This window comes from Apium graveolens, chromosome 1 (genome assembly GCF_009905375.1).
Source record: "Apium graveolens cultivar Ventura chromosome 1, ASM990537v1, whole genome shotgun sequence".
Classification (NCBI taxonomy): Eukaryota; Viridiplantae; Streptophyta; class Magnoliopsida; order Apiales; family Apiaceae; genus Apium; species Apium graveolens.
This window is the reverse complement of record NC_133647.1, coordinates 7466514-7491412: the sequence shown is the minus strand read 5'-3', so window position 1 is coordinate 7491412 and position 24899 is coordinate 7466514. Positions and strand designations below refer to the sequence as shown.

Below are 24899 nucleotides of genomic sequence, written 5' to 3'. Positions count from 1 at the left end.
CTGGATCTGGTTTGGTAGATGCCAATCCGGGTTAAGGTAGAATTTTGATGTTTTTGAAAAAAAAAAATTTGATCCCTGGTTGCCCCCCAATCCGGATCTGGTGTAGTAGATGCCAATCCGAATTAAGGTGGAAGAATTTGGCTGCTTGGGAAAAATTTGTGCTCCCTGGTTGCCCCCTAATCCGGATCTGGTGTAGTAGATGCCAATCCGGATTAAGTTGGAAGAATTTGGCTGCTTGGGAAAACTTTCTGCTCCCTAGTTGCCCCCCAATCCGGATCTGGTGTAGTAGAGAGAGATCCGGATTGACTTCAAGGAATTTCTGCTCCGAAACCTGAACCTTATTTATAATGATCTGGGTAGGAGCCTTTGATCCGGGTAGCTGGAGGAATTTGTAACGTTTTTCGGCCTTTTACCTCCCATGAATTTGAAATTTTGGCAGTTACCCTCCTAGAAAACTGCCCCATAATAATTTTGGGGTTTAAATGTGCTTTTAATTGTTTATATATATACAATATATGTATATATATATACTTTTGTTTTTTTTTGTAACAATTTTCTCTGCCAATCCCGATCTGCCACGTTGCAGAGCGGTTCTCTCCCCGTCTCTCTATAAAAGTCGGGCCTCCACCTCTTTTCTTTTTTATTCTCACAAAAGAAACTGAACAATCCTTTCTTTTTCTCCTTTTTCTCTCACTTTTCTTCGGAAGTTCGTGTTGTTGCCTTCTTCCGCCGCTGCTCCGTCCTTGCTCTGTAGGTCTTCGACTTGTAAGTTTTCTTTGTGATTTCTTTGCTTTTTCCCTTTTCATTTGTCGTAATTTTTCTTCGATTCCGTGCATGCTTTGAAGTCCCCTTCTTTGATTTGCGAGTTTATGGTACAAAATAGTGTTTTTGGTGCGATTTGTTATGGGTGATAAATGTTTGGTTGCTATTTATGTTTGGATCTGTGGTTTATTTCGTTTGATTTTGGTCCTTTTCGGTTGGATTTTGCTGGGTTTCATGAAGTTGTTCTTCATATTCTTGATAGAAAAAGTCATGTGTGTATATAAAAGTGTTATGTTTTGCTTTTTGATTCTCCAAATGACTGTTTGTGGGTAAAGGTTTTACATTGATCCGGGTAGGCGGTGTTAGATCCAGATCCGGTTTAGTTTATTTGGGTAGAATTGCATGCCTTAGTATTTGCAATTTGTGTTTAGTTTCTCTGGATTCGGATCTGGGTGTTTTCCGCCAGGATCCGGGTCCATGGTTGTTTGGTTTTTTGGCTTATAGTTAACATGATTCGGATCGTTGATGTTTTTCCGGGTTGGACTTGCATTAGCGGTCCGGATCGTTAGGTTATGGTAAAGTTAACATAACGTCCTTGATCCAGACCGCTTAACAGAAACTTAAAAAATGGTAGGATTCCAGACTAACGCACCTTCATTTCAATAGGTATATGGTCCAGGTCAAGAGGCTTCCCAGGAGAGCTTTAAACTGTTACCCGGGTTTTAGTAGCGATGAGAGTGATTCTAATTCTGATTCTGCCGAGATGACACAGATCCGGGTAGAGATGGGAAAGAAAGCCTCCCCTTCTTCTGAGATAATTTCAAATTTTAGGTATAAGAAGATCCCGGGGAATTCGGTCCCCTTCACACCTGAGGGTTACTGGATAGACGTAAAATACCATTTTGTTGAGAAGCCCCCCGAGATTGAAAATGAAGTCTATTATAGTCGGGTTAGGTATGATAGACAGCCTAACGGTCACCCCAGGGTGTACAACCAGGAAGCTCTCGAGAGGATGTTTGTCGAGTTTCCTATAAGTCAAGATCATTACCAGCTGAAAGATTCGTTCTTTGAGGCGGATCCGGGTGAGATGGATGAGGCGGTCCGGGCTGCTTTCCAGTTGACCCTTGATATCGAGTGGAGGTGGTCGGAACCTCATAAAAGGATCTATCACCACCCGGAAGACGGCTTTGTTCCGATCTGGATGGAACATCTTAGATCCGGGTGGAGCCCCCGGTGCCATATGTTCATCAAACACCTCTGCAAGCATGTGTACAAGATATCCCCGATGCAGATCACACCGAATGGGATAAAGTCGATGACCTGGTTTATCGCTTGCTGCAACAAATCCGGATTCCTGCCGACTCTGAAGCTCTTCCAACAGATCTTCTATCTTTCTAAATCCAGTCAGAAGCCTTTTTAGGAGATTAGGTTCGGGGCCGCGGAGTGTGGTTATGGACCGGGTAGAGCCAAGTCTATTATGCACCAGTCCTCTTTGAAATTCTAGAATGGGGAGATTATTCTGCTGAAGGGATATTACCTGGCTTATCTCCCCTATTTTACAATGGAGGGCGTTCAGACTAAGTTCAGCACGGCTGTGCTCGAAGGCCGGGCTTTGTCCCAGATGAGATGTTTCTGCGACTCACTTGAGTTCCGATCGACCTGGGACACGTTTATGAACCATAAGTTGCTTTTTAACCTTGGTTATAAGTTTTTCTTTAAACTATGTAGTCCCTTGATCCAGATCCCTTGCTCTGCTTGCTGATCTGGATCATGGTTCTGTTTGTTTTTTTTTACTTGTAACTCGTTTAGATAAGATGTTGGCTTTTGATATGGGTCTCTTGCTTCGCTTGATGATACGGATCAAGGTCCCACTTGCTTTTTTACTTGTAATCTGTTTAGATAAAATGTTTGCTTTTGATCCGGGTCTCTTGCTTCGCTTGTTGATCCAGATCAAGGTCCTGTTTTCTTTTTTACTTGTAATCTGTTTACATAAGATGTTTGCTTTTGATCCGGGTCCCTTATTCCGGGATTTGACCTCCATTTGTTTTACTTCTGCAGGTTTTCCTAATTTCAACCGTAATTTCCTCTGAATCATTTCTTCTTCTGCTTATGTTGCGGCATTCAATACCCTCGATTTGGCCTTCAAGACAAGTAAGGGGCCCCCGGGCCCCAGATCCGGGTCTGCCGATATTGAGGGCGGAGCCGAATCTTCTGTTCCCCAGAACATCCCGGATCCGGGTCATGAGTCTGAGCCTGAGGTCCAGGAGATCCCGGGTGACGAGAATCCCCCAAGAAAGAAAAGGAAGTCAGTTCCAACCAAACCTCCCCGGGGCAAAGCTGTTGTTTCCAGCCGGGTCGTCTGTGACTCAGAAGGGAAGGGCCCGGATGGAGAAGCCGTAAAGATAGGCACCAAATCTCTGGTCGACCTAGTCGGGTTCATGTCCAGTATCCCTTCTGAGGATGACTGGGAGGAGGTTGAGGGATACAACATGGTTGTTGCCTTGAAGAGGGTAACCGGGCAATGGGGGCAGGTAATTATTAGATTTCCAAGTTCTTAGTCCCAGATTGTGCCCCCCCCCCAACTTTTTTTATGTACTTAGTTTCTACCTTGTCTTTTTCCAGCTTGGGAGCGCTATATCCATCAGCTCAGATGTTGCTTTTATAGAGATCCGGGAGGCCAACAACCGGACTAGTGCTGAGAAGTTACGGGCTGATGGTTTAAAGGGTGAGCTGGAGGAGGCCTGGGAGAGCTTCCAGATTTTTGAATCCGGATTGAAGGAGAAGTTGAAGGAAGAGCAGGACCGGGCTGATGGTCTTGCTAAGGAGGTGGAGAAGCTGAAGGCCGAACTTGCTGCCAAGGAAGATTTGAATAAGGAAACCATAATTGCTGAGTTCAAGGCCAGTGATGTGTATGACTTTAAGGTTGCCCAAGTCGGGGTGCCTGAGGTCCGCAGATCCTGGATCATTGCCGAACGGCACATCAAGACCGATCCCTTGGCGAACTGGGACAGCTTCATTCGGGAGTTCCTTGCAGCGAAGTCAGCTGTCGAGCAGGGTCAGGGTGAACCGGAACCCTATGACGGTCCCGAACCCAGCTTCCTCTAAATCCGGACCAGCTTTGCTAAGCTTCTCGGGCCTATCCCCTGTAATTTCCCTTTTTCTAGGATTTCCAATTCTCATACTTCGATTTTTGGAACTTAACTATAATATTTGGATTTGTTCCGGGTTAGGCATTAATCTGGATTCTGCTTTGAATTTGACTTTCTTTGCCTTGTATTTTCCTTTCATCCTAGAAAATATTTTATGCTTATCTTTTGGTCTGGGTAGGACATTCCACCCGGAAATTTTTGCTCTCATGAGCAGTCCGGATCCTGACTTTTAATTCGGGCTATGGATATGTCCTGCAACCCGGATTGGCTTTATAGCTAGGTGGTTCTGGGTATGAAGCCTTGTTGGGGTTGACATTGCTTTTCTTATGGTATATCAATCCGGGTATGGTACCATAACCGAATTGACAGTTGCTTCTGTTTTTTGTACTTAGAAAATAATCGAGGCACACAATGGTTGCTTTTAACCCGGATTTGGATTATCATCCGGGTTTGTTTTGGTTTTTATATTGGTTTTCAATCCGGGTATGCTATCATTCCGGATTGATGAGTGCTTATTTGCTTTATATACTTAGAAATCAATCTGAGTACATAATGATCGTGGCAACCCGAATCTGGAATCTTATCTGGGTTTTTTTTTTGCTTATAATATTGCTTTCAATCCGGGTATTCTACCAATTCGGATTGATGATTGCTTATTTTGCTTTATGTACTTAGCAGTCAATCTGAGTACATAATGGTTGTTTTCAACCCGGATTTGGATGCATGTCCGGGTTATTTTTTGCTTGTAATGTTGCTTTTAATCCGGGTATGACACCATATTCGGGTTGATGATTGCTCTATTTACTTAGAAATTTTCTAAGTAAATAGTGGTTGCTTTTATTTTTTGCTTCCAATCCGGATGTGAGACTATATCCAGATTGTTTTTTGATTTCCTTACTAGTAATTTTAAAGAAGTAATAACTTTCTGGGAAAGGAAAATTCTTTTCATTTGATTTGAAATTTTGTTCATACAAAATATAGGATCACAGATTGGTTGTTTGCCATAGGCTACAAGTTTTTGGTTGCTTTTGGTTGCTTTTTCTACTGGTAGAATTTTCTGAGCCCGAGTCCATGCCAAGTGTTTGGGATCTCAGATTCATCCATATTAATGAGCTTGTATGTGCCTGGCCTTAGAACTTCCTTGACTTTATATGGGCCTTCCCACCTTGGCATTAGCTTCTCAGTGTTGGTGGGATCTGAAGCTTCCGTGTCTCGAAGAACCAAGTCTCCAACTTGGAAGTTTTGACCTGGGACTTCTTGCTGAAGTGCTCTTTAGTTTTTTCCTTGTACTTCTCCATCCTTGAAATAGCCTGGTCTCTGACTTCATCAATTAGCTCAATATTTGTTTTGAGCCCCTCCTCATTTGCTATTTCGTCAAAGTTTATTGCTCGATGGGATGAGATCTTATTTCAATTGGTAGCATAATTTCTATTCCGTAGGCCAGTTTGAAGGGTGTTTCTCCTGTGTTTGTCTGGGGGCTGGTCCTATAGGCCCATAGGACATTAGGCAATTCTTCTGGCCATCTGGTTTTGCTTTCCCTGAGCCTCTTCTCGATCCCCCGGAGTAGGATCCGGTTGATTACTTCTACTTGGCCATTCCCTTGAGGGTAGGCTAGAGATGATTTCTTATGCCGGATACCCCGCTCTTGAAGGTAGGATTCGAATTCTGATCCAACGAACTGTGGCCCATTATCCGAGACCAGTACTCTCGGGATCCCGAACCTCATCAAAATATTGTCCATGAATTTGATGCAGTCTTGCTGGTTTATTGTTCTCATGGCCTTTGCCTCTACCCATTTGGTCATGTAATCGATGGACACTAGCAAGTACCTGAGGTCTCCTTTAGCCCTGGGGAAGGGTCCCATGATATCAATGCCCCATATAGCAAAGGGGATTGGTGACAAGACTGAAGAGGGTAGGACTGGGCTCATCCGTGTCACATTGCTGAAGATTTAGGATTCTTTGCATTTTTCACAAAATCTATTGCATCCTGGTGAATAGTTGGCCAGTAGTACCCTTGTCTTATGATCTTGTGAGCTAGGGCCTTTGCGGACATATGATCCCTGCATATCCCTTCGTGAACTTCCATCAAACAGTATTGTGCCTCCCCTGGGCCAATGCACTTTAGGATTGGAGATGAGAAGGTCTGGCGATAGAGTATCCCCTTTTCAATAAAAAAATTTGTTGCCTTGGCTTTTAACCTTTGAGCCTTCCCTTTGTCTTCCGGGAGCTCTCCCTTCTCCAGGTAGTTGATAAATGGAGTCGTCCAATTAGGGTTGTTATCTATTTCCATGACCTCTTCAGATTCTATGCTTGGTCTCTGTAATTCTTCAAAGTAGACGGAGCAATCCAGGTCTGATGAGTTTTGAACAAGTTTAGATAGTGTATCAGCTTCTGAATTCTGCTCTATGCAGATTTGAATGACTTATATTTTTGGTATCAAGACGAGGTAGCTTTGGACCAGGGCCTGGTATTTGGCTAGAACTGGATCCTTGGCTATGTATTCGTCGTTTGTTTGCTTTACCACGATCTGCGAGTCGCTGTAGATTTTGAGATCCTGGATCCTGAGGGTTTTTTCTAGCTTCAATCCTGCTATCAGGGCCTCATATTTCGCTTGGTTGTTTGTTGTTGAAAATCCAAAAGAGATTGTTGTTTGGATTTTGAATCCTTCTGGGCTCTTCAGGATGAGCCCGGCTCCTGATCTTTCATTTGTTGAGGAACCATCAACTTTGAGAGCCCAGGCTCCTATGTCTTGATCAGTGTTTCTCTCAGGGTCAATGCTTATGGGCACAGGTTCTTCTTTCGGGAAGTTGCATTCTATGATAAAATCAGCTAGAGCCTGGGCTTTGATTGTTGTTCTTGAGATGAAACTCAAATTAAATTGACTTAGCTCAACCGCCCAGTTTACCAACCTTCCTGAGATATCTAGCTTGTGTATTATCTTCTTTAAGGGTTGGTTAGTTACCACCCGTATCTATCTTCCCTGTAAGTAGTGCCTAAGCTTCCTGGATGTTGTGACCAAGGCAAAAGTAAACTTTTCTAGCCTTGGGTATCGGGTCTCCGCATCTTTTAGCACTTGGCTCCCATAATAAACTGGTTGTTGTTTGTCATTCTCTTCCCTGATCAGGGCTGCTCCAACTGCCAGGGCCCCTGCTGATAGGTAAAGGGATAGGGCTCCCCGGGTTGGGCTTTGATTAACACAGGGGGTTGAGAGAGGTACCTTTTAATTTCTTCAAATGTGCTTTAGCATTCCGGCTCCAATTAACTTCTTTCTTGTTGGTTGCTCCTTTTAAAAGGTCAAAGAACGGTAGGCATCTCTCGGCTAGCTTTGAGATAATCTTCTGAGTGCTGCCAGTGACCCTGCTAGCTTCTACACATCTTTTTGTGTTCAGGGAGGTTTCATCTCCTGGATTGCCTTTATCTTTTCTGGGTTGGCTTCAATTCTCCGGTTGCTTATCATGAATCCAAGAAATTTTTCCGCCCCTACTCCGAATGTGCACTTTTCTGGATTGAGCCTGAGTGAGTATTTTCTCAAGTTGTCAAAACATTTTCTTAGGTCTCCAATGTGACCGGGGATGCTTGTGGACTTTGCAATCATGTCGTCAACATAGGATTCCAGGTTCCTTCCAATCTGGTATTTGAAGATTTTATTCATTGCCCTCTGATAGGTTGTTCCTGAAAGAGATATGTCCTAAGTCCAATCATGTATGATGATTTAGGAATAACTTTTATGTAATCTGTTTTGATTTCATTGATATTAATAAAAGACTTGTTTTTTTTATTGCGGGCTCTATCTATTTAAATGTTTAAATAAGATATACCACAGTTTAGAGTAAAGCTTTTTATGGATTGTGATGAGATCATAATAATGAGACCTAAAATATGATAACTCTAAACTTAAATAGTTCCTGGTCGTAGGATTACTAACTGGTAATTAATAATCCACAAAGATTGGTACATACTATGCTTGCTTCATTAAGAAGGATGTCTGTTCTCATAGACATTTGTGTGGTGACACTATAGCTAGTATGTAGGTGCTTATTATAGAATAAGTTCACTGAACATGACTCACACAGCTGAACAACTGATGGAGTTCACTCACGTGTCAGCAGTTGTTCACATAGTGATAGTTGTACAAGTATCATTAGACTTGAGGTCATCATTGTCATCTTGTGTACACTAAACTATGCTTTGGTTTAGTTCTTAGTCTCAAGGGACAATTATAAGGGCTCTACTGGGTATAAGAATTTGTACACGAAGATAGTGTATAATCAATAAAGGATCTACCCCTTCCAGTGAAGGAAGAGAATGTTCAATGCTGATCCACTTATGTTAGTTCAGCAATCTCTGGCCAGAGTGAATGAAATTAGAAAGGAGATTCTAATTTACATTAAATAGAACTAAGCATAGTAAATGGGAAAGCAAGTGATTAAATAAGATAGGCTTGACACAAGTTCCATGCCTTGTATTTAATTGTGACATTGCAGGGTAGAAAGAATTAATTGTACAGTAACTACTCACTGAACAGGTTCTTGGTATTCTAAGCAGTGAATTCGTATTATCCGGATAGTCGCGATATGCTAAGAAGTATCCCTCACGATGTAGAATAAATATGATTAATTAATTAATCATATTTAATGAATTAGAGAATTTATATAAATAATGATAAAATAGTTTTATTATTATTTATTTCTACTACCGGCTTAATATTGAACCTACAGGGTCACACCATAAAAGAGAATGATTTAATGGTGGAGGAATTAATTAATAATGGCTGATAATTATTTATTTATGAAATAAATAATTAATTGGCAAATTTAATAATTGATTAAATGAGATTTAATTGATTATAAATTAATTAAGAAAAGTTCTTAATATTATTAATTAAAAATTTAATTTTTTTTGGAAATTAAATCAAGAGAGATGATTATTTCTAAAGTGTTTAGAAAAAGAATTAATAATTAAAAGGTGTTTTAATTATTAGTGAGAATAATAAAGGGTTAATAATAATAATATTTTATAGGAAATTTTTAGCTGAAAAATTTTGCCTATAAATATACCATTTTAAACCCTATTTTTGCCTCAATCAAAAAGATTTACAAAACCCTAATTCTCTCCATCTCCTCCTCCATCATTACATCGTTTTCTTGGTGGATACCGGTGAAGTGCTTCACACTTGAGGAGCAGCTGCTAAGGATCTCCGCTCGTGGTTCTTGGATCGCTATTAAAGACCTCCATCTTTCCATTAACGTAAAGTTTCTTAAGGTAAACATATTGAACTACGAATTAAATATTATTTTTCGCATGGATCCTGCGGAGGGTTTCGGTTTTTTTTTTAAGATTTAAATTTATGTTTCTGTTGCGTTTATGTGCTAAAACCCTTCAATGGCATCAGAGCTTCTTGCGAAAAGTTTTTAATTCGTTTATGTGTTTAACTGTTTTCGATATATGAGCATGTACGTGATTCGCCATGATTTGATGTTGATATAATATGCTTATATATGTATGGTTTTGAATATATGATATTCATGTGAGTTGTATAATCATAAGATGATTATGTAATCTGTATATATATTGATATATACATGATTTATGTTTGTTCTAATTATGAGAATCATATTATATACGGATTCTGAATTGGCTGCTGCAGATTTGCTGAAATCTGGGTCTGGTGTCCGATTTACGCAAATGAATACCCTATTCCATAGGTAAACGAGCGTCTGAACAAAACTGATAGCACTATTACAGATGATATCAACGACTCATCTGTAAGGCGTTTGACGTCGTTTACTACCCGTAAACAGTGATTCTTGTTTTTCTGATTTGACCTTGCAGAATTGAAGAAGAAGGGTAGTGAGACTACCGCTTCTGATTCAGGCATGTTCATGATCGAAGTTAATATGTCACTAGGTCAAATTTCTACTTGGGTATTAGATACCGCCTGTGGTTCTCATATTTGCAATTCGTTGCAAGGACTAAATGGAAGTAGGACTCTTGAAAAAGATGAGGTGATTCTACGTATGGGCAATGGAGCAAGGGTTGCGGCCATATCTGTAGGATCATTTAGTTTACATATGCCTACGGGCAAGACTATTATTTTGAATAATTGTTATTACGTTCCCTCTATTGTGAGAAATATTGTTTCTATTCCTATGTTGAATGTGGATGGTTTTTCATTTATTATTAAGAATAATGAATGTTCTATCCTTAGAGATAATGTTCTTTTTAGACGTGGTATTTTAAATAATGGTCTGTATGTATGTGACGTAGAGCATGATTTACTTCAGATTGAACAAACTAATAAAAGAAAACGAGATGATGAAAATCTGACCTATTTATGGCACTGTAGGCTAGGTCATATTAGTGAAAATAGACTGCGGACATTGCATAAGGAAGGGTTACTTGACCCCTTTAATTTTGAATCATATCCTACATGCGAGTCTTGTCTATTGGGTAAAATGACCAAATCTCCATTTAGTGGACATGGAGAGAGGGCTGCAGATTTGCTAGGATTGGTACACACAGATGTATATGGACCAATGTCTACGCAAGCCATGGGTGGATTTTCGTACTTCATTACTTTCATAGATGATAGATCTAGATTCGGATATGTGTATTTGATGAAACACAAGTCTGAAACCTTTGAAAAGTTCAAAGAATATAAACATGAAGTGGAGAAACAAACCAAACACAGTATTAAAACTCTTCGATCAGATCGAGGTGGTGAATACTTGAATGGAGAGTTTCTAGATTATCTCAAAGAAAATGGTATAGTCTCCCAGTGGAGTCCTCCATATACTCCACAGTTAAATGGGGTATCTGAAAGGAGAAATCGAACTTTGTTAGACATGGTTCGGTCCATGATGAGCTATGTGAATCGTCCAGTATTCCTATGGGGTTATGCATTGGAAACCTCAATATATTTACTGAATAAGGTGCCTTCCAAATCTGTTCCTCAAACACCATATGAGATATGGAAAGAAAGGAAACCGAGTCTTAAACACGTTAAGATTTGGGGATGTCCAGCTTATGTCAAGAAAGTTGACCCAGATAAGCTGGAATCTCGATCCGTAAAATGTAATTTTGTGGGATATCCTAAAGAGACTTTGGGGTATTACTTTTACAATGATCATCGGGTGTTTGTCTCCAGACATGCTACCTTCTTGGAAAAGGAGTTTATCCTTGAAGGAAACAGTGGGAGCAAAATTGAATTTGATGAAGTTCAAGAAGCACAAACTACTACGGATCAAGTGGAAACAACTGTTCAGACTGAACAACCTTCTGTGGAACAGCCCATTCGTAGGACAGGGAGAGTGTCTCGCCAACCTGAGAGGTATTATGGCCTTGTCATTGAGAATGACAATGAGTAGTCAATCATTGATGATGACGACCCTGTTACCTATAATGAGGCTATGAGTAGTGTTGACTCAGAGAAATGGCATAGTGCCATGAAATCCGAAATGGAATCTATGTATACCAACCAAGTATGGACTCTGGTTGAGGCGCCTGAAGGTGTTAAGCCTATTGGGTGCAAGTGGGTATACAAAATAAAGATTGGAGTAGATGGCCAGGTGGAGACCTATAAGGCCAGGCTCATGGCAAAAGGATTCAAACAAAGGCAAGGGATTGACTTTGATGAAACTTTTTCGCCTGTAGCCCTGTTAAAATCAATTCAGATTTTGCTTGCGATTGCTGCTTACTACGACTATGAGATCTGGCAAATGGACGTGAAAACGGCCTTCCTCAATGGGGAACTTGAGGAGGAAGTGTATATGACACAGCCAGAGGGTTTTCTTTCCAAGGGAAATGAACACCTGGTATGTAAGCTGTTGCGAACCATATATGGTTTAAGGCAAGCTTCTCGTAGATGGAACATCCATTTTGATGAGACAATCAAAGAGTTTGGTTTTATCAAAAATATAGATGAACCATGTGTCTACAAAAGGGTTAGTGGGAGCGCGGTAACATTTCTTGTATTGTATTGAAAGAGGAGACGTCAAGAGAGTTGACACACATAATAACGTAGCAGACCCACCCACAAAGCCAATTTCTCAAAGTCACTTTGATCGTCATAAAGACAAGATGGGTATTAGATACCAGAGTGATTGGCTTTAGTACAAGTGGGAGATTGAAAGAGATATGTCCTAAGTCCAATCATGTATGATGATTTATGAATAACTTTTATGTAATCTGTTTTGATTTCATTGATATTAATAAAATACTTGTTTTGTTTTTATTGCGGGCTCTATCTATTTAAATATTTAAATAAGATATACCACAGTTTAGAGTAAAGCTTTTTATGGATTGTGATGAGATCATAATAATGAGACCTAAAAGATAATAACTCTAAACTTAAATATTTCATGGTCGTAGGATTACTAACTGGTAATTAATAATCCGCAAAGATCGGTACATACTATGCTTGCTTCATTATGAAGGATGTCTGTTTTCATAGACATTTGTGTGGTGACACTATAGCTAGTATGTAGGTGCTTATTATAGAATAAGTTCACTGAACATGACTCACACAGCTGAACAACTGATGGAGTTCACTCACGTGTCAGCAGTTGTTCACATAGTGATAGTTGTACAAGTATCCTTAGACTTGAGGTCATCATAGTCATCTTGTGTACACTGAACTATGCTTTGGTTTAGTTCTTAGTCTCAAATGACAATTATAAGGGCTCTACTGGGTATAGAAATTTGTACACGAAGATAGTGTATAATCAATAAAGGATCTACCCCTTCCAGTGAAGGAAGAGAATGTTCAATGCTGATCCACTTATGTTAGTTCAGGAATCTCTGGCCAGAGTGAATGAAATTAGAAAAGAGTTTCTAATTTACATTAAATAGAACTGAGCATAGTGAATGGGAAAGCAAGTGATTAAATAAGATAGGCTTGACATAAGTTCCATGCCTTGTATTTAATCGTGACATTGCAGGGTAGAAGGAATTAATTGTACAGTAACTACTCACTGAATAGGTTCTTGGTATTCTAAGCAGTGAATTCGTATTATCCGGATAGTCGCGATATGCTAAGAAGTATCCCTCACGATGTAGAATAAATATGATTAATTAATTAATCATATTTAATGAATTAGAGAATTTATATAAATAATGATAAAATAGTTTTATTATTATTTATTTCTACTACCGGCTTAATATTGAACCTACAGGGTCATACCATAAAAGAGAATGATTTAATGGTGGAGGAATTAATTAATAATGGCTGATAATTATTTATTTATGAAATAAATAATTAATTGGCAAATTTAATAATTGATTAAATGAGATTTAATTGATTATAAATTAATTAAGAAAAGTTCTTAATATTATTAATTAAGAATTTAATTTTTTTTGGAAATTAAATCAAGAGAGAGAATTATTTCTAAAGTGTTTAGAAAAAGAATTAATAATTAAAAGGTGTTTTAATTATTAGTGAGAATAATAAAGGGTTAATAATAATAATATTTTATAGGAAATTTTCAGCTGAAAATTTTGCCTATAAATATACCATTTTAAAACCTATTTTTGCCTCAACCAAAACGATTTACAAAACCCTAATTCTCTCCATCTCCTCCTCCTTCATTACATCGTTTTCTTGGTGGATACCGGTGGAGTGCTTCACACTTGAGGAGCAGCTGCTAAGGATCTCCGCTCGTGGCTCTTGGATCGCTATTAAAGACCTCCATCTTTTCATTAACGTAAAACTTCTTAAGGTAAACATACTGAACTACGAATTAAATATTATTTTTCGCATGGATCCTGCGGAGGGTTTCAGTTTTTTTTTAAGATTTAAATTTACATTTCCGTTGCGTTTATGTGTTAAAAACCCTTCAGTTCCCGCGTTAGTCAATCCAAAAGACAGCATTACATAGGCATAGACCATCCTGTGGGTAATGAAGGATGTCTTTAGGATATCCTTGGGATTCATCTTGATCTGGTTGTTCCCCGAGTAGGCATCCATGAAGCTCAACATGACGTGCCCGGATGTTGCGTCAATCAATTGATCAATATTTGGAAAGGGGTAAGGATCTTTGGGGCATGCACTGTTTAAGTCCGTGTAGTCAATACACATTCTCCATTTCCCGTTTGCCTTTTTTACCATTACAACGTTTGCCAGCCATTCTGGGTACTTGACTTCGCATATGATCCCAGCTTTGAGTAGTTTCTCAATTTCTTCATCTATTGCTTTCTGCCTTTCTGGGGCAAAATTTCTTCTCTTTTGCTTAACTGGCTTCCTATCGGGGTTGACGTCCAAGCTATGCATTGCTATGGATTCATCCAACCCGGGCATGTCTCTCGGGCTCCAAGCAAATATATCAGAGCACCTCCGGAGTGATGATACCAGTTCTTCTTTGAAGGTAGTCTCGAGTCCGGATCCTATCTTTACTTTATTGGATGGATCACTTGTACTGATCAGAATTGTTTCCGTTTCTACAGCGGCCTCAATCTTGGTGTGATCCATATTTGATACCAACTGCTGGATCCGGGTGTCTGCATTCTTATTCATATAGATCTGGGATGTCATCTCTTTTTAGTTGCTTTCCCCTTCTTCACTTATTTCAGGGTTGGTTGCTTGCACAGTAGGATTGGCATGGCCAAGGCCTAGGCTCAATTCAATCTATGTTGTGACTTGGTTGCTTTTTTGCTCTTTTGAGCTTGGTTTGGTTGCTTTTGGATCTGGGAGGGATTCTATGATCTAGACTTCTTTTCTCGCATCATCCCTTGAGTGGGGGCGATGTTTCTTAATACTTTGCTATTTTTGAAGTACTGCGGCCTTCCTCTTGTTGTCTTGATAAGTTTCAGCCATTACCAGAGCTTGGCTATAACATCTTTCAGCGATCTCATAATCTCCCTTCACTTCTCCTACCCCGATTGGGGTTGGGAATTTTATTTTCAAGTGTGATATGGAGGTGATTGCTTGGATCCTTGTCAGGGCTGAGCGCCCGATTATGCCGTTGTAGGATGAGGGAGTGTTGATCACGTAGAACTTTATCACATGGTTGACTTGGTTCGGGGCTGATCCGAATATCACTGGAAAGTATAAGGTTCCCTGGATCAGGACCAAGTTGTTCCCGAACCCATAGAGAGGGTCCTCTCGGCATTCACTGGAGCGTACGCTCCCAAGCTTCATCCGGTCCACGGTATGCTTGAAAAGTATGTTTACTGAAGATCCATTGTCTATCAACATCCTTCTTACTTCATTATCAAAGATTTCAAGTGTCACTACCAAAGCTTCATTGTGGTTCGGGTTGACCCTTTCGTAATCTTTGTTGCTGAATGAGATCATCATCTCCGGGTAGGATTGGATGGAGAATACTTCATCTCCTGAGCCCGGGCTCCTAGAGGGAGAGTGTGACCCTCCTAGGACGACATTCAATACATTCTTTCCTTTTCTTTGCCTTTCTTCTTTCTGATTTGCCTCTCGGGAGATGTACTGATTTAGGTTGCCCTTCTTGACTTGATCTTCAACGAAGTATTTGAGGGAGAGACAATTTTCAGTTTTGTGCCCATGGGTTTCATGATAGTCGCATTGCCTGTTGTAAGGTCTGCTCTCTGGGGGAGTCTACATGGGTTTCGGTGGGTAATAGAATGGCTTTCCCTTGATCTCCTTCGGTATTTTTACCGGGTCATGTTCAGTGGTGTCCAGTCTGGCTCTTGCCTAGGCTTTCTGGCTTGCCTAGGTGGACCGTGATCACTTTTAGATTCTTTCTTAGGACCCAGTCTTTGAAATATTGGAGTGTTTTGCACGACATTGGTTTGCTGGGCTTCTTGGCTTTGCTTGAACTTCTTCTCCTGATAATAACCCCCTTTCGGTCGGTCATCAGAAGTTTTGTTCCTGGATCCTCCATTCCGAGTCATTCTCATCGCCAGGAGAACATTTGTTTCCTTTATGAACCTGGTTGCCATAGAGTAGGCAGCGGCTAAGCTTTGTGGCTCTTTATTTATCAACTCTATAATATACCTCTCATTGTGTTCCGGATCTAGGTTCCTCTGAAATATACCTCTCCTCTTCCAACTGCATTCTTTTCTAAATTTTTAGCTCAAGTTTTGCCTCTTCTTCTCTTCTTATCTGTTCCCTCATTTCTTCCAACTTTTTCTTCCTGGTTGCTTATGTCTCCTTCCTACTAGGCTCTTTCTGATTCTTTTTTGCCTTAGCTCCGATTCGGTCGAAGACGGATCTCCTAGATTGCTGTGAATCCCCGGACTCTTCTTGCTCCTCATCTTGCTCATATTCTATCTGAGCCCGGGCTTGTTCATCTCTGTAGAACCTGATTGCTTCAGCAAGTTCATGGCTTATTAAGTTGGCTATATGCTCCTCTGCAACTGGAACATTGGTGTACTTGTACTGATTGAGCTCAATAACATTCCTGGCATCCCGGACCGGGGTATATTGTGTCAATGGTTGCTCCTGGAGGGCCTCTTGGTCCCCCCAGGCCCTTGAGCTTGAGAGGGGTCCCGGTCCTGAACATGGGTACTGGCGGAGGGCCTCCCGACCGTACTTTTTCCTGCTCTTGCCATTACCACAATTGTACAAATAACTGACCAAGATTTGAGGCTAAAAATGTGGATCTAAGGTTGTTTTTTTCTTTTTGAAGATTACAAAAAAATTCCAGAATAATACCAAACAAACTTTCTGGGTTTTGCTAGCAATACTACTGAACAAGAACAACAGGCTCTAGAACACAAAGACAATATGCAAACTAAAGCAGATCTGGGTTTTAAAACTATCAAAACTATCAAACCCCAGGCTTCAAGACTATCAAGTTTATCAAACCCTAAACGATCAAAATTAACAAACGAGAGCGGGCTCACACAAACGTGGCATAAAGTAATGAGCTCACACAAACGTGGCTAAAATGAATAACATTCATATTCAAGAGAGGGTATGGTTGTTTGTGTTCTTACAGGTTTAAGATGTGGACTCTCTTAAGAGTTTGCTGATGAAGATGAATCCAGGGGCACCGAGACCCAAGGATGGAGCGCCCCTCCTTCTAGCGCCAAATGATAACTCCGGTGAGCGGGGCGGCTCCGTCCGACGCCGTTCCTGGACCTTCTGGGTGTTAATGAGGTGTAGCTGCTGATTGGGTATCTGCAAAACAACATCGGAAGGGGGGTTTGACTCCCACGGCGCCTCCGGTGTAAGAATAAGAATAGGGTTTGGAAAAGACGAGGATATATTATGTAATAGAAAGGTTGTTGTGTGTGTATATGGATGTGAGAGGGTGACTGTGTTTCCTCAACACTTCTTCGAGACATATTTGTTTGTATCACCACAAAATGCACCTAGCTCCGCCGCTATCCTCTCCGTACCAGTCTCGCTACTTCTTTCCTCTCCTACCTAGTCGAGCCTCTTACGATCCTCTCTCTTATTATACGATACCACTGGGCTTCCTCAACACTTCTTCGAGAACAGCCAATCCCCTCGAACTGACTTATTCAGGACGTTAGGTGAGCTCGCGAAATCGTAAATATCTCAGCCCAGCTCTTCTACGCTCTTCTACGAAAGGCGATAGTCGACTGAATGAACGAGAAAGGGCACTCTCATTTGCCCAGTCGATAGAAAGAGAGCAGGGCTATCTAGTAGGCTCTTTGGCGAATGCACGGCTTGCTAAAGACCTAAAGACTAGGGGCATCGAATTGCATGTGTTAAGCATATAGTTGAAATAGCATGATGTAAGCTTCTTAGCGCTTAGGCGACTACCTATAAGCTTCACCCTCCTTCTAAGAGGAGAAAGTAAGCAAGACTTTATATGTTACGACCTTTCTTCAGCATCAGAGACTTTTATGTTATTAGCATTTACTCCAACTCATTAATGCCATTTTTCATACCATACAAGGAATTGAGACTGAGAATGACACCTTATTCGCTCTGCTACAACGAACGAAATAGCAGACCATTGAGGGCGGCTCAAACCATCCAAATTTTCTTTTGCCCGGGCCCACTTTCTTTTTTATCGCCTTATTGAAGCAAAGTGGTGGAAACAGGTGATGAGTCTGGGAAGTCAGTGCATTTAGAGTTCACTTCTTTTGGACTTTTATGGAGTCGAGCTACTTTGCGAAAGAACGTCAGAGAGTGAGAGTGAAGCTTTGCCCCGAGAGGCTATCTATACAGTCTCTTCTTTCTATCGGGAAAGAGAGTCATTAACGCATTCGTTCTGAGTCGACAAACAGCAATAGGGAAGAAATCTACGTTAGCAAGAAGAACTAATCCATGATGGGCGGTGAACATAGTGATCTCTGGAACTAAAGGGAAGAAATGGCCTATTCTATCGATAGTTAGGTTGCAGCTTTCCGATTCCCTGTTCCCTGGGGCAAGTCCGTCTAAAAAAGGGTCACCCGCAAACCTATGTCGTTCATCCGTTTCCGTCTCAACCTCCGCTCTCGCCCTCATCCGATCCGAAACAATCCTCTAGATAAGAAAGAATTTCTTGAAAGTACGGGCTTTCCTCCCCCAAATTAGCCAAGCTTCGGTAAATTGTTATTAAAAGCTTAACATTTCTTGGGTCATTTTGCACCAATCTATCTAACAAATCCCTGGGTAACATCCAACCGGGTATTTTGACATTCCTGGTATAGAGGTACGGAACTAATAAGTCATGATAGATTTCATCCTTCAACGTAGCAACTATACAGTGGTGTAACTGATGTTGACAATTAATCATGGTAATATCCTTCAAAAGGGCAACTTCCCAGACAATCCGATAAATGACATCGTCAGGAACAACATTTAAAAGATGCTGATCTATTAAGAGTGTTAGCTGCGTGAGAACATACATCTGTATAGAATTCATTCTAGTCATTCTTGGAATATTAGACATATTCTATTAGTGCTTTTTTCTCTATAAAAAAAGAAAATGTTTCTATGATATGGAACTTTTTCCTTCTGTCTCCCGCCTGACACAGTTTGACACGCGGTGCTACCTGATTGGCTCCAAATCTATAGTGGTAGAAAGAATCCAAAGGTCTCTATACCCAGTATACTTCCTAACCTGGCAACTAAGTAACAACTTTTTCCTTCGTTTCACATTCTTCTCCTTTCTCCCCAATCGGTTGATACCTCAATGGAAGGAATCAATCGGCATGGGAACAGTAGAAGCTATAATCTAATTACCGAGGAATACCTACTGTGAGAGTATGGGGACTCAGGTCTATCGCTTGGAGCTATGAGTCTTCTATTAGCGGAATCGGTAATAATCAGATAGAATGTGAGCTCCTTGGAAAGGTATGTCTCTAGATTCGAACCTTTGCTTTGTCGTCTATGTTCGATTTGCATGTATGTGGTCTTAAGCATATATCAACTTCACCATTGTATTCAGTATTGGTGGATGAATCGCAGACAGTTCAATTCCTGGTTGTAAAACTTCACGACTCTTTCTATCTATGAAAAAAGACCTACTGTTGATGAGCATCGATGTTTGAAATCCCTTCGTGTGGCAAAGCTAGTTTTGAGTAAGACTTTACTTGCTGCCTCTCCTCTCTGGGTCCATTCGTTACCCTAGGATCAATGTGACAAGATAGTATTGAGACTCGAATCTATGCCTTTGCGCTAAGAGTTAGAGTTATTGTTTGACTTGAGGCAATGAAATTGTTCTCTTAGAGTGACTTCTGCAGCTAACAAGTTCAGTAAGCAAGGTAAGATATTGGTCAGCGGAAAGTGTTCTCGGCTTTAGCGTAGCGCACTCACTTCTTTCTCGTCAAACTTCTAACTAGTCGCTCACCAATACTCTAACCACTGATACTCAAGGCGGGACAGGACTGAGACGACGGAAGTTGGAAGAAGAGCGGAGCCTTAGGGCTTTTAAGGGCTTTTAAGATTAGGTGTCCCGAATGCTGAGTGAGATAGGGGCAAGGTCGCCAGGTCCCTTAGAAAAGGAATGGGTCGGGCTCTCGATCAGGCGGTGTGGATAGGGTAGAAGAGATCTTTTTTCCTTTTGGAAGATACAGGAGGGAAACAATCAACCTATTCGTGCAAATGAGGGGAAATAGATAGAGAAGGAGGTTGTTCTCAAGACAAAGAAGAAGATCTTAGAAAGGTGCATGTCTTCTCGAAAGCACTCCCGGGCGCTTTCGGTAGACTTCTTTCATTTCCTAATTTGCTTGCTTATTTTCTCGTATAAGTTGTGGGGATCATAGACATCATCAGGTAAACGAAAACCACCTCGATCGGATCAGAGTAAACAACAATGTCGTTCCCTTTCTTTGATTCATTCGCCCTACGTGATCATCTACTTTCTTCCAGTGGAGAAGGGACAGACCTTCCCCGTCTAGTCGAATAAGTCAAAGCGATTTTGGTCACAGAAATGGGAGGTTCCCGTTCCACTCGCGAGAAAAGAATCTTTACCCACCATGGACTGGGGGAAAGAAGAGTGGGTTAGTGGGCTTCTTTCACCAGTTTTCTTTGAGCGTTTTGAATTCAATAAATAAGGATTGCCCCCATACACTGAATAACGGCCTTGCCCCTGTTGACGATTCTGCCACTGTCTAGGCTGCTGCTGCTGAAACTTCTCCTGCCCCCATCTATTTGTTGTGGGGTTCTTTACTTGGTTAAAAACCGTTCATTTTCCTACAAGCAAGTCTTTCTTTCAATTGTGCAATTAGTTCTCTCTAGGCAGCCACCATCAGGCGCCTTTACGCAAGATGAACTCTCTTCCTAAAAGTACACCGCACATATTGTTACTCTTTAGCCATCTATGAATCCTTTTCAGAGTCCTCCGGTCGAGTTGGAAAACAACCCTTGAGACCTCGTCGCGGCGAAGTGTGAATGTTTTTATAACCCCTAAACCCTTCATCTTTGGGGGGATATATAGCCCAAGGGTAGGGTTTAGGGATTGTTACCTCTAGATTAGGGTCGTTGGTTCTTGGGGGCGGAGGACGCCTGACTTGGGTGGATTGCCTACACGTGTCCAGGGGAGGACCACCTTAAGGGTGTCCTAACGGCCTTCTGACACGCGCCGTGCTTGTCTGATATATTGGTTGTTGATAGTTGTCATCGTCACGTGCCCACGTACCCTTCCTTGACAGGTTGTGGAGTGTGCATGTACTTGCTGGGACCCCCCTCATGGCGATCTTGGCCCTAGTCCGGATCCAGGTAGGCAGATGATCCAGGTCATGGTCTGGATCCTGGTAGGTAGGTGATCCAGGTCATGGGTTGGACCCTGGTAGGCAGGTGATCCAGGTCCCGGGTTGGATCCTGGATGTGAGATGATCCAGGTCCTAGGTTGGTCCTGAGCCTGGGTCTCTCCACTCGATTGCTCCGGGTAAGGGGGTCTTGGTTCATTAATTGAGCCTGATACCCCTTAGATCCAGGTTGGGCCCTAGTCGGGTTGCTTATACCCTATCAGGCCATATGCAAGAGATCCTTATCGATTAAGATATAAAAATTAAGCTTTACTAACTAATTTTATTATGAGAATTGGATATTAAATTTCTAAAAGAGATTAAAGGCATGAAAGAACTTTTGATTGCTAAAACATCCAAATCCTTGATCCAAATTATCTTATCAAACACAGATGAAGCAATCAAGCAATCAATGTAATTTAGAAACATTACTTGGCATAATAAATTAAAAGAACTTTAATCATAGTAACTAATTCAGTTTCATTATCCAGTAACACACCTATAAATTAATTTTCAAATTAAATTGAGATAATCTGGACGACAAGCGGCACACGTTCAACAACAATGAATTTAATCATGTGAAATCTGTGTAATAGTGTGAATACGACATATGTAGAAGGATAATTAAAGAAATGCCCAAAATCACTTGGGTTTTATAATAAAATATATACTAATATATTGGTATTGAGGTATACCTTCATATTCTGAGTTATTCGAATCCTAGTATTATTTCATAACTAAGAAACTTATAATCAGAAACCAACTTAATGAAGCATAATTTATGCTAACATATTAATGTGATATCAAAATCTTGAAGCCACTATTCTTAAATTTTGTCAAATACAAAATTAAGTAAATTTACATGAGGAGCCTCACATTCATGTGCAAAATTTGACGGATTGGAATTCTATCATTACTAAACTAATTGATCAAGTATCATTGCAGGAATATAGCAACATTCCTGAGATTTTAGGTTAAACACTAGAAAAATTGATAAAAGACTGTTTTAGAACTAAAATCATACAGTTGGTATTCAATTCAAAACACTCTTAGAATTAAAATTAAACGGTTTGTATTCGGCTCAAAACTCTCTTAGAATTAAAATCAAACAATTGATATTCAATTCAAAACTCTGTTAGAATTGAAATCAAACACTTCATATGCAACCATTTAAGCAAAACCAAATATCACATAGAATTGTAATCAAACAATTCATATGTAAATATGTATTTGAACGTATATTCTTTTGCATTTTTTCAGATTCAGAGTCTATATATAATGAACAATAAGTAAGCAACATATTTTAATATGATACTAACAAATATGGGAAACCACCAGCAAACTCACCAAAACTATGATTTTTTTGTTCTTTTCTAAATTTCTTCCTTCGTAAGTCTTTCCAGAAGTCCGGAAAGTTGCAACATAAGAGTCACAAACAATCTGCATCAACGAAAAATATATCATTAAAGTAGATGTAATTAAATATATCACAAGTGATTAAAATTTATAACATAAACTTATAAACACAAAAATAAAAATTATGAACAAAAGACCAAAAGCAAGAACCATAAACACAATCAACAACAATATTTTCTCAATGATTCAGATGTAAAAGGAGTATCAATTAGTTCAATCATACATTAACGAAAATAAAACTGATAGACTGTCATGAGCAACAATAGAGATGGAGAGAAAATAGGTATAGAGAGAAAATAAGTATACAATTTGAAATTTGAATTTGAATTTGAAAGTTGCTATCCAGTCATTAACATACCTCTTCCCAGTCACAAATCTTTTCCTAGATCATCGTAATTCACGCCCAAAACAATAGATTGTGTTAAACAAGGTAGTAAGTGTACGTTAGATTGTGTTAGGAGTGAATATTATCTCAACTATAATTATATTATATATTCTTACCCGTTATTTTATATTTAATGAATGAATATAAACAAGGTAGTAAGTGTACGTTTAAAATGAAATGATTAAACTTAATCTGTAGAATGCCGTTAGTATGTTTACAAATAAAAAGCTACAAAATAACATATATGTTGGAATACAGAGTTGACCAAAATCTTGAATTTTATTTAAATAAACTATATGTACTGCTCTATATTATTATTGAGTTAGCTACTAACTTACAATTAACTTACTCAATTTAAAAAGATAAAAAATACATAACTGAAGTCAGAATGACTTGCAATCATAATATACAATAATGTAAAATTTACATTATTGTTAATATTAAAGTTGATTTTAATGAAAAATATTAGTTTTTGAAATTCAACGTATGTATGTATGGGAAAATGTTAGTTTTTTATTTACACTAATATTAACAAAGTAAGATTAAGTTATACGTATGTGTGTGTGTTAGCATGTAAATTATTGTATGTTACATCTCTTAGTAAATTATGACGGTTTCAATTATTTATATGTTAAATATCTGTTTATGTACATGTATAATCATTATTAACATCTAGTGAGATAATTGATTACTTAAATAACATGCATTTATAATTATTCAAAAATTAAAATTATGTAAGAAATAAATTGCTATAATTTATATATGGTATTCACATTATCATTGACAAACAATCCATATCTATTTTTTTACGCAACCGAGTATCAATCATGGTTGTAACATAAAAATGAATTATATATTTTTAAGACTTATTATTGATATTTATGATTTTTTTCAAGAATTCGAAAGAAAAATTGTATTTATATCGTTATTTAAACCGCTTTTAAGTTTCTTTCTTTACGACTCTAATATTTCTTCATATAATAATTTGATAACATTTTATATTATTATTCTAAAATTAAAAAAATTCAGTTCGAAAAAGTTTTATAAATATCAGTTGAACTGGTTAATTTCTTCAAATTATTGAACAATATATGTTTTTTCCTTAAATAATATAAAATGCATTGAATTCAAATGTTACGATATAGTATAGATATAACTTTTATTTGAATAATTCAAAATATTTGTACAATATTATCTTGATCAATGAATATTGTTGATCTAAAATAATTCTTTTTAAAAAGTTAGTTTTTTTAAAGTGAAAAATAAAAAATAAATCGATTTAATATATAATCATAGTTTTAACAAATTTAGTGAGATCTCATTTCAAATTTCAAATATTCTTAAAATTGGGACAAATCCCAAAAATAATAATGCGTTACCAGTGAAGTTAGTAATTTTAATATAAATAATCAATTGACTTAATCATATAAAGACCTCAAACACATTAATTTATATTAACATAAGATATTAAAAAAATTCACATTATTGATAAGATATTCTCGCCGATCTTGTAATTTAAATGTACTAAACGTAGAATGTGACGATGTTTTTCGGCCGGGTCATGTAGTCAAATTTCGAGTATTTTTTAAACAATGGGCCAAGTTCTAAAATGCATTGACTCATTATAATTCGAACTTATCTAAATATGTAATACCAATATGGATTATTTATATATAAGCGATTCTATATTCAATATTTTCTAAAAAATTATATATGTACATTTTAATTACTTTTTATAATAAAAAATATGTTAAAAGTATATGAGATATATTTTCAAACTAAAAAATGATTAATAAATAAGATAATAATCCATTTATGTACCAGTATTATGCCTAATTTTATATCTGAAATTCAATTCTTTAAAATTAACTGTACAAATATTCAATTAACTATCTTTTTTTTGCGTAATTCAAGTAAGTATCTTTAAAGTTAAATAAAATACTCATTTAGCACACTTACATATTATGTGTATGATAAAAATCACATGTGATAATATAGTGTAGTGGTAAGAGATTGTATAGTTGAATGAAATAATTTGAGTTCGATTCCCACAAATCACATTTT

At 38.7% G+C, this 24899-nt stretch overlaps 1 protein-coding gene across 1 annotated transcript; it reads right to left on the bottom strand.

Moving 5' to 3' along the window:
• Positions 1–5846: 5846 nt before the first annotated feature.
• Positions 5847–14018, bottom strand: LOC141690815 (uncharacterized). The gene is made up of 2 exons (XM_074495743.1): positions 13797–14018; positions 5847–6311 (listed from the first exon to the last, which is right to left on the bottom strand). Exons 1-2 carry the CDS (start codon positions 14016–14018, stop codon positions 5847–5849), a joined length of 687 nt encoding a protein of 228 aa, XP_074351844.1.
• Positions 14019–24899: the final 10881 nt, after the last annotated feature.

Coding starts and splice junctions, on each gene's coding strand:
- LOC141690815 (XM_074495743.1), bottom strand. CDS start 14,018: ATGGTAAAAAAGGCAAACGGGAAATGGAGAATGTGTATTGACTACACG. Junction 6,312..13,796: donor CCTTCATTACCCACAGGATG/GTCTATGCCTAT, acceptor TGCATAGAGCAG/AATTCAGAAGCTGATACACT.